General features: G+C 45.4%; 1 protein-coding gene across 7 annotated transcripts in view; it reads right to left on the bottom strand.

Moving 5' to 3' along the window:
* NCOA7 (nuclear receptor coactivator 7) overlaps positions 1-13,513 on the bottom strand; it is a 120,478-nt gene that overhangs the window by 34,077 nt on the left and 72,888 nt on the right. For all 7 annotated transcript variants that reach the window (XM_070417633.1, XM_070417631.1, XM_070417632.1 and 4 more), the window contains 4 exons: positions 10,026-10,105; positions 6,326-6,433; positions 2,235-2,348; positions 1,092-1,217 (listed from right to left, as the gene is read on the bottom strand). In XM_070417633.1, coding sequence (XP_070273734.1) covers positions 1,092-1,217; positions 2,235-2,348; positions 6,326-6,433; positions 10,026-10,105 — 428 coding nt within the window. The remainder of the gene's footprint in view (positions 1-1,091; positions 1,218-2,234; positions 2,349-6,325; positions 6,434-10,025; positions 10,106-13,513) is intronic.

Here is a 13,513-nt window from a genome sequence, read left to right as displayed (position 1 = left end):
AGCACGTATTCACCATGTGTCCAACAAGTGTATGGTACTGGGCTAAGGGACCAGCTGTCTCCGACTCACGGTGCCAAAGAACGGTCCTAGTATTTCTCTCTAAAATGTTTAGAAAGCCTACATCCAGGAAAATTTGACACCAACAGGAATATAACATTTTTGCAGAAGTGCATATAGCTGAACTATGGAAATTCAAAGCAAAAACCAAGTTTTTTGTCTGAAGCTTGGTCAGTTTATAATATAGACCTGGATGGCCACAGGGATATTATCTACCAAAGACAGGAGGATACAGATGAATCCCTTTAGGTAAATAATTTATTTTGTGCCCTTAATGACTTCAGTAATAATCTTTGCAAAATGTTGTGCATCTCAAGCATTACTTCTTTTTGACTGAAAAGGTTACAAGTCTGTATCAATACCCATTTTCCTGTTGTTTGGAACATCTCTACTATGAGGATAGGAATTCCATTTTATCAACACAACTGTTTCTTCAGAGGAAGAAAGTTGGATTTTCTCTTTGTAAAAAAAACCCAACAACCAAAAAACTAAACACACGACAGCAGACATTTTAATACCAGCGTCTCCAGCAGAAGGGCGGAGAACTCACCATTTTCCATGTTAGGTACTAAGCTCTTCACATGAATTTTCCCTTTTAATTGCAATACCCCACTAATTAAATTTTATTACTGTTCCTATTTTATAGATGAGGAAAATGGAAGCTCGGGAAATTTAAACACCGTGCCCATGGTCTCATAGCTAATGGGTGGCAGAGTTGGAATTTAAATTCAATGGGTCTGACTCAATCATTTGCTGTTAAACGTATACTACACTGTCTCCCTAACAATTCATAGGCCAAGAACTGAAAACAAAACGCTGAATCCAGGGTCACAAAGAAGCACTGATCACATTTCCCTCAACAAGTAAAATGCCAGGCATTCAACTGGGGAGAACTAATGGGCATGTGTGAAATCTTATGCTGAAACAGGGTGAAATCGGGGGTGAGACCGTTTAAGGTAGCCTGCCTTCAGTAATTTAAAAGCTAGCTTTGTTTCCCATAGATTTCAAGAAAAGGAAACTGCACTGCCACATACCTTTCCATCGGTGAAGTATCGACAATTCATTTTTAAAAACTTTACCACGCCAGGCTCGTCTTCTTCAGAAGTAGAGGACAAGACTCTTTCAATGGGTTTTATGGCCTTTCTTGCTAAGTCAGCATCCTTTACCAAGCAAAAATTCCCAACATCAAATAGAAGCAATTTCTCAAAACAGATGACTTATATAAATCAAACCACACAAGTTCCCTGTAAATAACCTGCTTCTATTTAACTTAAACATATATAAGACAAATGTCTTTGGTCATTCAAAAATATTACATATATATAACAAGTAAGTAAATCAAACGAAATATGTGTAAAAAGTACATATCTATGAACACCCCAAAAATGGCTCACCCAATATCTTAGAAAATAACCTAAATAAAAGAATTCACAGTTGACTCATGGTTCAATTTCTTTAGAAAAAGGAATAAAAGGAGTGCAAATAAACTACCGGTTTTGGTGAGAGTTTAACTTCATACCTATGTAAACAAGGCATGTGTTTTGCCGTTGAGACTTTAAATGTGAACAGGCTTCTTCTGAATAAAATGCATTCTCTCAATTAACAACAAGTTACACTTAACTCCGCTCCCCTGGGGAAAATTTAAGTTGAAGTCTTGAGAAAAAGAACATGGAACATATAAGGTGTCCCCCAAAACTGTATACACATTTTAATGGCTGCTAACTCCATTTTCACTCCTTTTCATGTTTAACTGATTTGAAATAATGGCTGAAGCCAGTCTAAGCTTTGAACAAAGAAAATTTATCCTAAAGTGCCACTAGACTTTTTTTTTTATGGGGACACATAAAAATTAAAGTTTACGGTACAAAACCAGCAACAGTCAATAAATTGAAGGTGCACAAATACCGAACGAAATGATTCTTGATATTTGCAATTCTGTTGCTTCACGTTATCAGCAGTGCCTGGACCAGAACGGTCATCAGTTTGAAAACAGACATTGACAAAATAAAGTATTCATTGCTGCAGATTCTTTTAATTTTGAAAATGAACTGTATGTTAATAAACACTAACTTTATAATCATACAAAGTGTGTTTACATTTTTGGAGACACCCTGTATAGTCTATATTTATAAGTTCACACACAAATATGCACTTCAGTACATGAATGACATACATACAGGCAGTTTGTCATATTCTGCATCTGATGATGAAGGAGAGACAGTAGCACCAGGACTGGATGATGATAACTTTAAGGTACTAGAGGGAAAGTTGGCATCTGGCACAAAAAGAACCTGAGAATAGAAAAGAAAACCAAGGTGAGTACCGAGAATCAGGCAAACCCTAGGCAACGTTTAGAGCAGTTACTCTCCGCACAGTATCATGTGATGTGCACGACTAAGACCTAGCTGGCTTTCACTGAACTCATAAGCAACTTGAGGTCTTCAGACTAATCCGTGAAACAGTATGCAGCAATATGAACGTGTGCAGTGCAAAGGGCACCGAACACACCTACAGACTACAGAAGCTCATAAAGTGGAGAGCAAGGTGGGTGAGTATTCTGCACAAGCCATGTGAAGCAGGTGGGTCCAATGAAGCCTGGAGAGCACAGTACATAGCAGTACACGGTATGCTTCTAAACATAACACCTGTGTTAGGAAGAGATGAAAACAAATCCAGGTTTGCTAACTCCAAGCAGGACCTGAGTGATAATGTAGCGAGGTCCTTATATGATAAACTATACACCGTATTATCAATAATCTCAATACTTTCCCTTCCATCACTGTCTCGATTACCTAGAAACAAAAATAAAAATCTGGTTCCGAAATGTTATTATGATCTTGTCATCCAACACTCTTTTAATGAGACACGGCACCTTTTGGTATATATTAAAGACAATCTTAATATTATGGTCTCTAATGTTATAAAACACAATTCAGGGCTAATAATATAACAGCTGTTCAAAACTGTTATTCACTCTCTCCCAACCCTCCAGGCATATCTCTGTTTTAACTTTAGTTATTTAAAGCTCTCTTCAATCCAGAAAAAATAAAACAAGGCAACAACAAAAGACACATTAAGATTAAGGTGGGAAAATCTACATCAAGAAAAAATAAGGAGAAATTACTACTAAAAATCTGGGCTCCAAAATGGACACATAAGCCATAAAACTGGCTGTGAAACATCAGAAAGTCTAGAGTAAAGTTTTAGTTCAATAAGCTCCTGCGTAACCTCCTCTGAAAATCACCTCTGACATGTGGTGGGTCACTCACCCAGCCATACCAGTTCTCTTTCCTACCTCAAGGTGACCATCAACTGAGTCTTTAGACAGGTGAGTCTCAAATTTTCTGAAACCAGAGCGGATAAAACCAGTTTTGATTAATCAGATGTACTGAGATGAGAGGGATGCCTAACCCTCTGAGCTCCAAGACAGTCTATGTCAGTGATGGCGAACCTATGACACGCGTGTCAGAGGTGACACGTGAACTCATTTTTTTGGTTGATCTTTCTTTGTTATATGGCATTTAAATATATAAAATAAATATCAAAAATATAAATCTTTGTTTTACTATGGTTGCAAATATCAAAAAATTTCTATATGTGACACGGCACCAGAGTTAAGTTAGGGTTTTTCAAAATGCTGACACGCCGAGCTCAAAAGGTTCGCCATCACTGGTCTACATAGAAGTCTTTGAAAGCAAAATATCATCTACAGTTTTTGAAAGCCCCTCAATCAATGTTACTCTTCTCAATTCCTTATCTTTGCTGGCAAAATCAAGAGGACAGCCAAGTCCTGGCGCAACTAACCGCACCTAACTGTTTAGTTAGATGAGTACTGAGCAGCACAACAACGGCTGGAGGACACCTAAGACAATGCAGCCCAACCCCTAACTTCAGAGACTAGAAAACTGAAGTCCAAAGAAGAAAGTGACTTGCCCAAGTCAAATAGCTACTCCAAGGCAAAAAAGAACAAACTAGAGTGCCTATTCCTGGTATTGTCATCCTTACAGTAGGCATATTTCAACAGTCCTTATACCTCTTGTTGCCTACTGGACCTTAAGTACCAATAAACTATCTGTTTATGGACAGAGTAAAAGAATAGTGAATCAGCCTGTTTTACTGTGCTCTAGTAAATTCTAGCCTTGAATTAGTAAATATGTGCCCTGAGGGTCTCTCCTATGGGTCAGTTATACAAGGAAAAGGGTTCCTGGACCCAATTCCAATATGGAGGGCAGGGGTCCCCCACCAATAATTTTCAGACACCATCAGAGTTCCAAGAATCCAACTCAATTCTGACACTATCTACCCGGAAATAGCATCAGATTCCACAGGTTACGGGTTCAGCCCTACAAGACTGCACCCCCTCCTCTCACACACACACTTCAGATACCAGCCGCATGCTTCTGGCCAAATGGAGGTTCCAATGAGCCCCTGACTCAGGATGCCAATTGCAAATCCAGGTTGTCATCTATACTTCTGAGCAACTGGCTATAAATCAGAGGTTCCTACAACCCCTCCCTGGGTTAGATTAATCTGCCAAAACAGCTCACAGAACTCACAGAAACATGTAACATACTAGGTCACTAGTTTAAGGAGACAACTCATGGAAGTTGTAACTTGGGAACAGCCACATGGAAGAGATGCATAGGGCAAGGTATGGGGGAAGGGCAGGGAGCTTCCATGCCCTCTACAGGCTCCCCAGTCTCCCCAAATCTCCACATGTTCATCAACCTGGAAGCTCTCCTAAGCCAGTCATCTTGGGTTGTTATGGAGGCACAGCCATTCATGACTGACCAGATCACTGGCCACTGGTGATTGATTCAATGGCCAGCACCTCTCCTCTCCCTGGAGGTAGGGGTGGGGTTATTGGGGGAACAATCAATTGAAAGTTTCAAACCTCTAATAACATGATTGTCTCCTGGCAACCAGCTGCCATCCCTAGGTGCTTCCAAAAGTTACCTCAAAACAAAGTAAACTCACAACTGCAAATCTACTTTTGCACCCCCACCCCCATATATATGAGAAATATATATATTTTTAGTCATTCTTATAAACTACAATAATGCACACATTATGCAGCAATACCCCATTAATTTTCCCAGAGGTGAAAATTTATTAATTTTTAAAAAGTTCTAATGCATATTTCCCCTCAACTAGCTGGTACTGGCAGTATCCTAATTTCCCTTTTGACAAAGACATAAATACCAAAAGCACAACAGTACAAATTGGCCAACGATGGCCTATTGGCTTCATGTGCTTCCCTTGCGAAAAATGCAAATAACAGTATCGCCATCGCCTGAATGAAGTTCTACTTAAAGCAGCAGCATCTGTCCTGAAAGAATGAAATGTCACTATAACGTAGAGGTGCAGGAAGATGCTCTAGTAAGTCAGCAATGAAACCAGAATGTGCTCATGGCAACCAAGCAGGTCCATGATGGGATTGAAAACCTGGCCTCAGCTCGATTCCGCAATGACTGGGTCAATTACACTGATTGTCTAAATAGAGTTTTCAAACAGAAATACAAGAATATCTTATCACATAGAAGATATTTTAAAAATTTTGCTGGATTAATCAAGAATGGCACAATTGTACAACTTGTCAGTTTCATGCAGTTTAACAAAGAGAGTACTAACATTCTGAAAAAAGTCTCTGTGCCTTTTCTTTTTTAATAATTTTTTAGGTTGAGAGTGAGGGTTAGTGTTAGGGTAAGGCTGGGGATTAGGGTTGGGTTTGGGCTAGGGTTAGTGATAGGGCTAGGGCTAGAGTTAGGGTTAGTGTTCTCTGTGCCTTTTCTTGATGGTCCTGCTGAATGAATGTCTCTGCCATTGGCTAAATTGACTATGTTTGTCAAAAGGGTATTAAATCAAAACAAAAATGACAAAAAATTATGTCTAATTTAAAATAAAATGATGGCCATAATATATCCCAGGAGTGGACTAAACTAAAACTTGCAATTCTAAATTAAACATTCTAAGAATATCTGAGTGATAGTCTATAGGAAAAACTTTTTTTGATGCCCTAAGGGGTAAAAATCTATAACATAAACTAGTAATAGTTAAGGATACTGTGTTAATTATTTGCAAAGCATTCGTCTCTGAACAGTTCCTAAGTACTGCTTTCAGAATTCTCGGACCTAAAGGAAAGACTCAACCCAATGCACATGATCATTGATGATAACCCGATGTATGACACTAACAGTGAGGCGTTAAAAATGGCAATAACAGATAAATGTAAAATTTTGAAAGTAATATGCAACAAGAAAATCATTACCTGGCCTGGAACAATAGTATGTGTGAAAAGTTTATTCATTTCCACTAGTTTATTGGGAGTGATGTTAAATTTCAGTGCTATGGAGTTTAGGGTGTCCTGGCTTCCAGCCTAGAATAATCCAACAGACAAGATTCAATATATACAGCAAAAAGGAACAAAAAAACTTCCTTTTGATAGACAATAATCTATTGGTGATAAGAATGAATAAAAATTAATAAATACATCTAGACATATTATGAAAAAGAATGAATACATTCTCAATTCGTTTATTTATTTATTTATTTTAATCCTTACCCAAGGGTATTTTTTCCATTGAATTTTAGAGAGAGTGGAAGGGAGGGGGAGAGACACAGAGAGAGAAACATTGATGTGAAAGAGACACATTGGTTGGTTGCGTCCACATGTGCCCCCACTGGGGCTGGGGATTGAACCTACAGCTGAGGTGTGTGCCCTTGACCAGAATCAAACCCACAACCCTTCAGCCTGAAGGAAGAATGTTTTATATGTTACTCATTCCTGGGCTCCTTTATCTTCAAGTGCACTGTTCACTAAGAGATATCTAAACTTACTTTGGCACAACTTCGGTGTATGGAGCAGAGGTCCAAAAGGTACAATACCAAACTGGAAGAAGAAAAGAAGTAAAACATGCACACAGTACCACCCATCGGGGAAATGGGACTACTTACTTCCTCTGTTTTCTGACCACTTGCCTGGCTCTTCACTGTACTATAGGCTACTGCACGGTGGCCTGTTAATGGCCATTTCCCTCCACAGTGCCTGACACGTAAAAGGTACTCAGACATTTGACGCATGAATACAGTCAAAAGCTGAAAGAAATCTAGATTAGCTATCAATAATTGTTCAATGTCATTAAAAATGACCAATTAGTGTTAATCTTAAATCTATAAACTGTGATACATGGTGTTCTTTTCTCTATAACACAGAGAGAACAGGAATAAAGAGGGCAGTGATAAGATGTGAAACTTCACAGTAAAAAAAAGCCCCGCCCGAGAAAAGGAAGTCGCTGCCTCTGGTCAGTTCAGTATCCCTTCCAGGACCGTGGGACGGACCTAGTTAGTGGGAGGTCACACTGGGGACCATCACGGAGACGATCCCACCTACAGCACTGTGCGCAGAGCTGTCCCACCAGATGAGCCTTGCGTTAGGTGGAGATTTGATATGGCTGCAGGAGACTGTGAACGGATGCAAAGAATTAAACTCACCACTGCCCTCCATCAAAACCCCACCAACCAGATAAACTATCTCAGGCTAATCAAATTCATAGTTACAGGTGACACTGAAATTACTTGAAAGCATTCCTAGAAAAAGTTAGGATATAAATACATGTTTTTAAATCATAGAAAACTTAATATATGCTCTAATATCTACCCTGAGCAAAATTACCTGTACTAAAAATGAAAAAAAAGTTTAAATATAGATATTTTCCCAATATTAGATATTTATATAATTCAGGGTAGACGAAAATAGTTTATAGTTGTGAGTATGTGAAACAGAGTTTATTTTTGTATTATTATTTATTAATTGTATTATTTGTCTTACAACTGGAAACCTACTTTTGCCCACCCCTGTACATGTAAATCCAGGGATTTTAAGAATTTGGAGTCAATACAAGACACAGTCTGAGGATGCAGACAACAGCCCAATCTGGTGGTCCTGAATTCCAGATCTTCCATGTGCTAGCTGTGTGACCTTGGGTCATTTGCTTAACCTCTCTGGGTCTCTGGTTCTTCATCCACCAAATAGAGATAATCATAATTTCTGCTTGACAGCACTTCATATTTTTATGAAAAAACTTGTAGAAGATACTGTGTATAGGGAGTTAAGGAAAGAAGAGACTTTAACAATCTAGAGTTAAAGATTGTTAACGTATAATAAAACATACATAGAGAACCAAGTCACAGATCCTCAGAGGGATTCTGATTATCACTAAATATTTGAAACTAACCAGAATGCTTGAATATCTACAGCTCAAGAGCAATATAAGCAATCTAGTAAGAACTAGCATGGTTCTCTATAAACAAAGTTATGAATGGCTTTTTATTTCCAATAAAGTACACATTAAATAACTTGCCAAGTAAAACTAATATCCATAACATAAACCAAACAAGTAGGCATTTCTGCATTACTAATTTGACCGCCTGTTGATATGAATTAATTCGGAGTTTATCTGGACTCTCGCTGCATTGTTCAGTGATGCTATGTGAAGCATCTCCTAGCAAACAACACTTATCATTGTTTTGGAGGGGCCTGTGGATGCACAGACGGCTTTAGACAATTGTTATTAATGACAAATACTCCAGCACCCCTTGAGCACTGTGCTAGGTGTTGTGGCATCAATGACATATGGTAAACACAGTGGTAATGTGAGCTATATAATCACCCCAAATCCTTCCTGGAAAGGACTAAGCCTGTAAACCACAGAAAGATGTTTAGAGATGTTCACAGAGCACTGAGCAAGAAACGCCTGTGCCAGGGCTCCTCTCAGTGACTCCGTGGAAGCTTGGAGAAGATGCACCACTCCCACAGAACCACCAGGGAGGGGTCTTGTCCTGCTGCTTGCCTTATATCGAGCCTGGCATGCACACAAATAATCGGTGGAAACGAAGTAAACATGATGGAAATACAACCAGGCAATGGCAATAGCACTTAATTTCTTCTTAGAAGTCAGCACACTCCTCAACAATGCTATTTCCATGTGAATTAAGACAGATCTATAATTCAGTGGCCCACATTAGGCCAGGCCTAGGATAAACAGAAACAGCTCCTGGCTTCCAGGAGCTCATGGTGTAGCAAGAGCGATGAGTATACGCCACATAACCTGGAGGCGCAGTAATGAGCACATGCACAGCGCTACTCAGCTACTGACTCCGCAGTACGGAGGTCTGCACCCTGCAAGCAGCAGCAGTACAATGGTGGCCAAAAAGGGGTCTCGTGTCTATCCCCTAGTGTCCAGTGGATATATGAAATAAGGCATAGGATAGACATTAAAGTGATAGTCACACTTGTGAACCAATAATGTTAAACTGAGATAAACTATGTAGAGGAACATGATTCTATGAGAGAATAAAATGAAGAGAGATCTGGCCTAGACTTGCTGGGTGATTACATAAAGCAAGAATAAACATGGAGAGCAAAGGGGAAATGTCAAGAATAAGGTTCTGGCTTGTAGAAAGGTATGGATGATGGAGCCACTGCTGCTTTAAAAAAAGACCCAGCATGAAGGTCTAAGTAGATATGTTGAGAAGTCAACTGAATCTATGGTTCTAGAACTCAGAAAGCATGTCTGGGAAGGAGTCCTAAAACTGGCTGTCAATCACAGGTAATTCAAGTCACAGGTTTACATGAGATTGTCCTGGGAAAAAATATGGAGAGAAGAGAATGACTTAGAACAGGTCTTAAGAAGCTTCATTGTTTGCCCTAGCTGGTTTGGCTCAGTGGATAGAGCGCTGACCTGTGGAATGAAGGGTCCCGGGTTTGATTCCAGTCAAGGGCACATGACCAAGTTGCGGGCTTGATCCCCAGTAGGGCGTGCAGGAGGCAGCCAATCAATGATTCTCTCTCATCATTGATGTTTCTATCTCTCCCTCCCTCTCCGTTCCTCTCTGAAATAAATAAAAATATATTTGGAAAAAAATAAATCTAGTAGTATTAAACATTCATACTTCCTGTTTATACTTACAGTGTACTCCACAGTACCATGGGGCTTCTGAACCACCATCTTCTTCTCTTTTTTATCATGTGTTTTGTTTTGATTGTCATCTGAGGAATAAAATGTATGTAAATGAAGAATTTAATCTAGGGAATTGAGGATAGGGCAATGTATAGTATATTAAAACCACTTTCAAATTGACTATTTTAAAAAAATGACACCAAAATAAAATGGACTAAGGGTGCAGATAGACCATACTTCTAAAAAAAACATACCATTCATCAATGAACACCTGAATAAATGATTGTTAACTGTAATAAAATGGCACAAGTAACAAGCTAATGTTTTATTGTTATTAAAGTAATCGTTTGACGGCCCCGGTGTGGTAGGGACAACCCCGGTCAGGTTGAAACAGCCCCGGTGTGGTAGGGACAACCCCGGTGAGGTTGAAACGGCCCCCGTGAGGTAGGGACGACCCCAGTCAGGTCGAAACGGCCCCGGCGTGGTAGGGACAACCCCGGTCAGGTTGAAACGGCCCCCGTGAGGTAGGGACGACCCCGGTGAGGTTGAAACAGCCCCCGTGAGGTAGGGACGACCCCAGTCAGGTCGAAACGGCCCCGGCGTGGTAGGGACAACCCCGGTCAGGTTGAAACGGCCCCGGTGTGGTAGGGACAACCCCGGTGAGGTTGAAACGGCCCCCGTGAGGTAGGGACGACCCCAGTCAGGTCGAAACGGCCCCGGTGTGGTAGGGACGACCCCGGTGAGGTTGAAACAGCCCCCGTGAGGTAGGGACGACCCCAGTCAGGTCGAAACGGCCCCGGTGTGGTAGGGACGACCCCGGTGAGGTTGAAACGGCCCCCATGAGGTAGGGACGACCCCAGTCAGGTCGAAACGGCCCCGGCGTGGTAGGGACAACCCCGGTCAGGTTGAAACGGCCCCCGTGAGGTAGGGACGACCCCGGTGAGGTTGAAACAGCCCCCGTGAGGTAGGGACGACCCCAGTCAGGTCGAAACGGCCCCGGCGTGGTAGGGACAACCCCGGTCAGGTTGAAACGGCCCCGGTGTGGTAGGGACAACCCCGGTGAGGTTGAAACGGCCCCCGTGAGGTAGGGACGACCCCAGTCAGGTCGAAACGGCCCCGGTGTGGTAGGGACGACCCCGGTGAGGTTGAAACAGCCCCCGTGAGGTAGGGACGACCCCAGTCAGGTCGAAACGGCCCCGGTGTGGTAGGGACGACCCCGGTGAGGTTGAAACAGCCCCCGTGAGGTAGGGACGACCCCAGTCAGGTCGAAACGGCCCCGGCGTGGTAGGGACAACCCCGGTCAGGTTGAAACGGCCCCGGTGTGGTAGGGACAACCCCGGTGAGGTTGAAACGGCCCCCGTGAGGTAGGGACGACCCCAGTCAGGTCGAAACGGCCCCGGTGTGGTAGGGACGACCCCGGTGAGGTTGAAACAGCCCCCGTGAGGTAGGGACGACCCCAGTCAGGTCGAAACGGCCCCGGTGTGGTAGGGACAACCCCGGTCAGGTTGAAACGGCCCCCGTGAGGTAGGGACGACCCCGGTCAGGTTGAAACGGCCCCCGTGAGGTAGGGACGACCCCGGTGAGGTTGAAACAGCCCCCGTGAGGTAGGGACGACCCCAGTCAGGTCGAAACGGCCCCGGCGTGGTAGGGACAACCCCGGTCAGGTTGAAACGGCCCCGGTGTGGTAGGGACAACCCCGGTGAGGTTGAAACGGCCCCCGTGAGGTAGGGGCGACCCCAGTCAGGTCGAAACGGCCCCGGTGTGGTAGGGACAACCCCGGTGAGGTTGAAACAGCCCCCGTGAGGTAGGGACGACCCCAGTCAGGTCGAAACGGCCCCGGCGTGGTAGGGACAACCCCGGTCAGGTTGAAACGGCCCCCGTGAGGTAGGGACGACCCCGGTGAGGTTGAAACAGCCCCCGTGAGGTAGGGACGACCCCAGTCAGGTCGAAACGGCCCCGGCGTGGTAGGGACAACCCCGGTCAGGTTGAAACGGCCCCGGTGTGGTAGGGACAACCCCGGTGAGGTTGAAACGGCCCCCGTGAGGTAGGGACGACCCCAGTCAGGTCGAAACGGCCCCGGTGTGGTAGGGACGACCCCGGTGAGGTTGAAACAGCCCCCGTGAGGTAGGGACGACCCCAGTCAGGTCGAAACGGCCCCGGCGTGGTAGGGACGACCCCGGTGAGGTTGAAACAGCCCCCGTGAGGTAGGGACGACCCCAGTCAGGTCGAAACGGCCCCGGCGTGGTAGGGACAACCCCGGTCAGGTTGAAACGGCCCCCGTGAGGTAGGGACGACCCCGGTGAGGTTGAAACGGCCCCCGTGAGGTAGGGACGACCCCGGTGAGGTTGAAACAGCCCCCGTGAGGTAGGGACGACCCCAGTCAGGTCGAAACGGCCCCGGCGTGGTAGGGACAACCCCGGTCAGGTTGAAACGGCCCCCGTGAGGTAGGGACGACCCCGGTGAGGTTGAAACAGCCCCCGTGAGGTAGGGACGACCCCAGTCAGGTCGAAACGGCCCCGGCGTGGTAGGGACAACCCCGGTCAGGTTGAAACGGCCCCGGTGTGGTAGGGACAACCCCGGTGAGGTTGAAACGGCCCCCGTGAGGTAGGGACGACCCCAGTCAGGTCGAAACGGCCCCGGTGTGGTAGGGACGACCCCGGTGAGGTTGAAACAGCCCCCGTGAGGTAGGGACGACCCCAGTCAGGTCGAAACGGCCCCGGCGTGGTAGGGACAACCCCGGTCAGGTTGAAACGGCCCCGGTGTGGTAGGGACAACCCCGGTGAGGTTGAAACGGCCCCCGTGAGGTAGGGACGACCCCAGTCAGGTCGAAACGGCCCCGGTGTGGTAGGGACGACCCCGGTGAGGTTGAAACAGCCCCCGTGAGGTAGGGACGACCCCAGTCAGGTCGAAACGGCCCCGGTGTGGTAGGGACGACCCCGGTGAGGTTGAAACAGCCCCCGTGAGGTAGGGACGACCCCAGTCAGGTCGAAACGGCCCCGGCGTGGTAGGGACAACCCCGGTCAGGTTGAAACGGCCCCGGTGTGGTAGGGACAACCCCGGTGATGTTGAAACGGCCCCCGTGAGGTAGGGACGACCCCAGTCAGGTCGAAACGGCCCCGGTGTGGTAGGGACGACCCCGGTGAGGTTGAAACAGCCCCCGTGAGGTAGGGACGACCCCAGTCAGGTCGAAACGGCCCCGGCGTGGTAGGGACAACCCCGGTCAGGTTGAAACGGCCCCCGTGAGGTAGGGACGACCCCGGTCAGGTTGAAACGGCCCCCGTGAGGTAGGGACGACCCCGGTGAGGTTGAAACAGCCCCCGTGAGGTAGGGACGACCCCAGTCAGGTCGAAACGGCCCCGGCGTGGTAGGGACAACCCCGGTCAGGTTGAAACGGCCCCGGTGTGGTAGGGACAACCCCGGTGAGGTTGAAACAGCCCCCGTGAGGTAGGGACGACCCCAGTCAGGTCGAAACGGCCCCGGCGTGGTAGGGACAACCC

Source organism: Myotis yumanensis, unplaced genomic scaffold (assembly GCF_028538775.1).
Source record: "Myotis yumanensis isolate MYYU_CA2020_CCGP unplaced genomic scaffold, mMyoYum1.0.hap1 SCAF_6, whole genome shotgun sequence".
Classification (NCBI taxonomy): Eukaryota; Metazoa; Chordata; class Mammalia; order Chiroptera; family Vespertilionidae; genus Myotis; species Myotis yumanensis.
The sequence above is the reverse complement of the archived record's forward strand: the minus strand, read 5'-3'. Positions and strand labels throughout refer to the sequence as shown.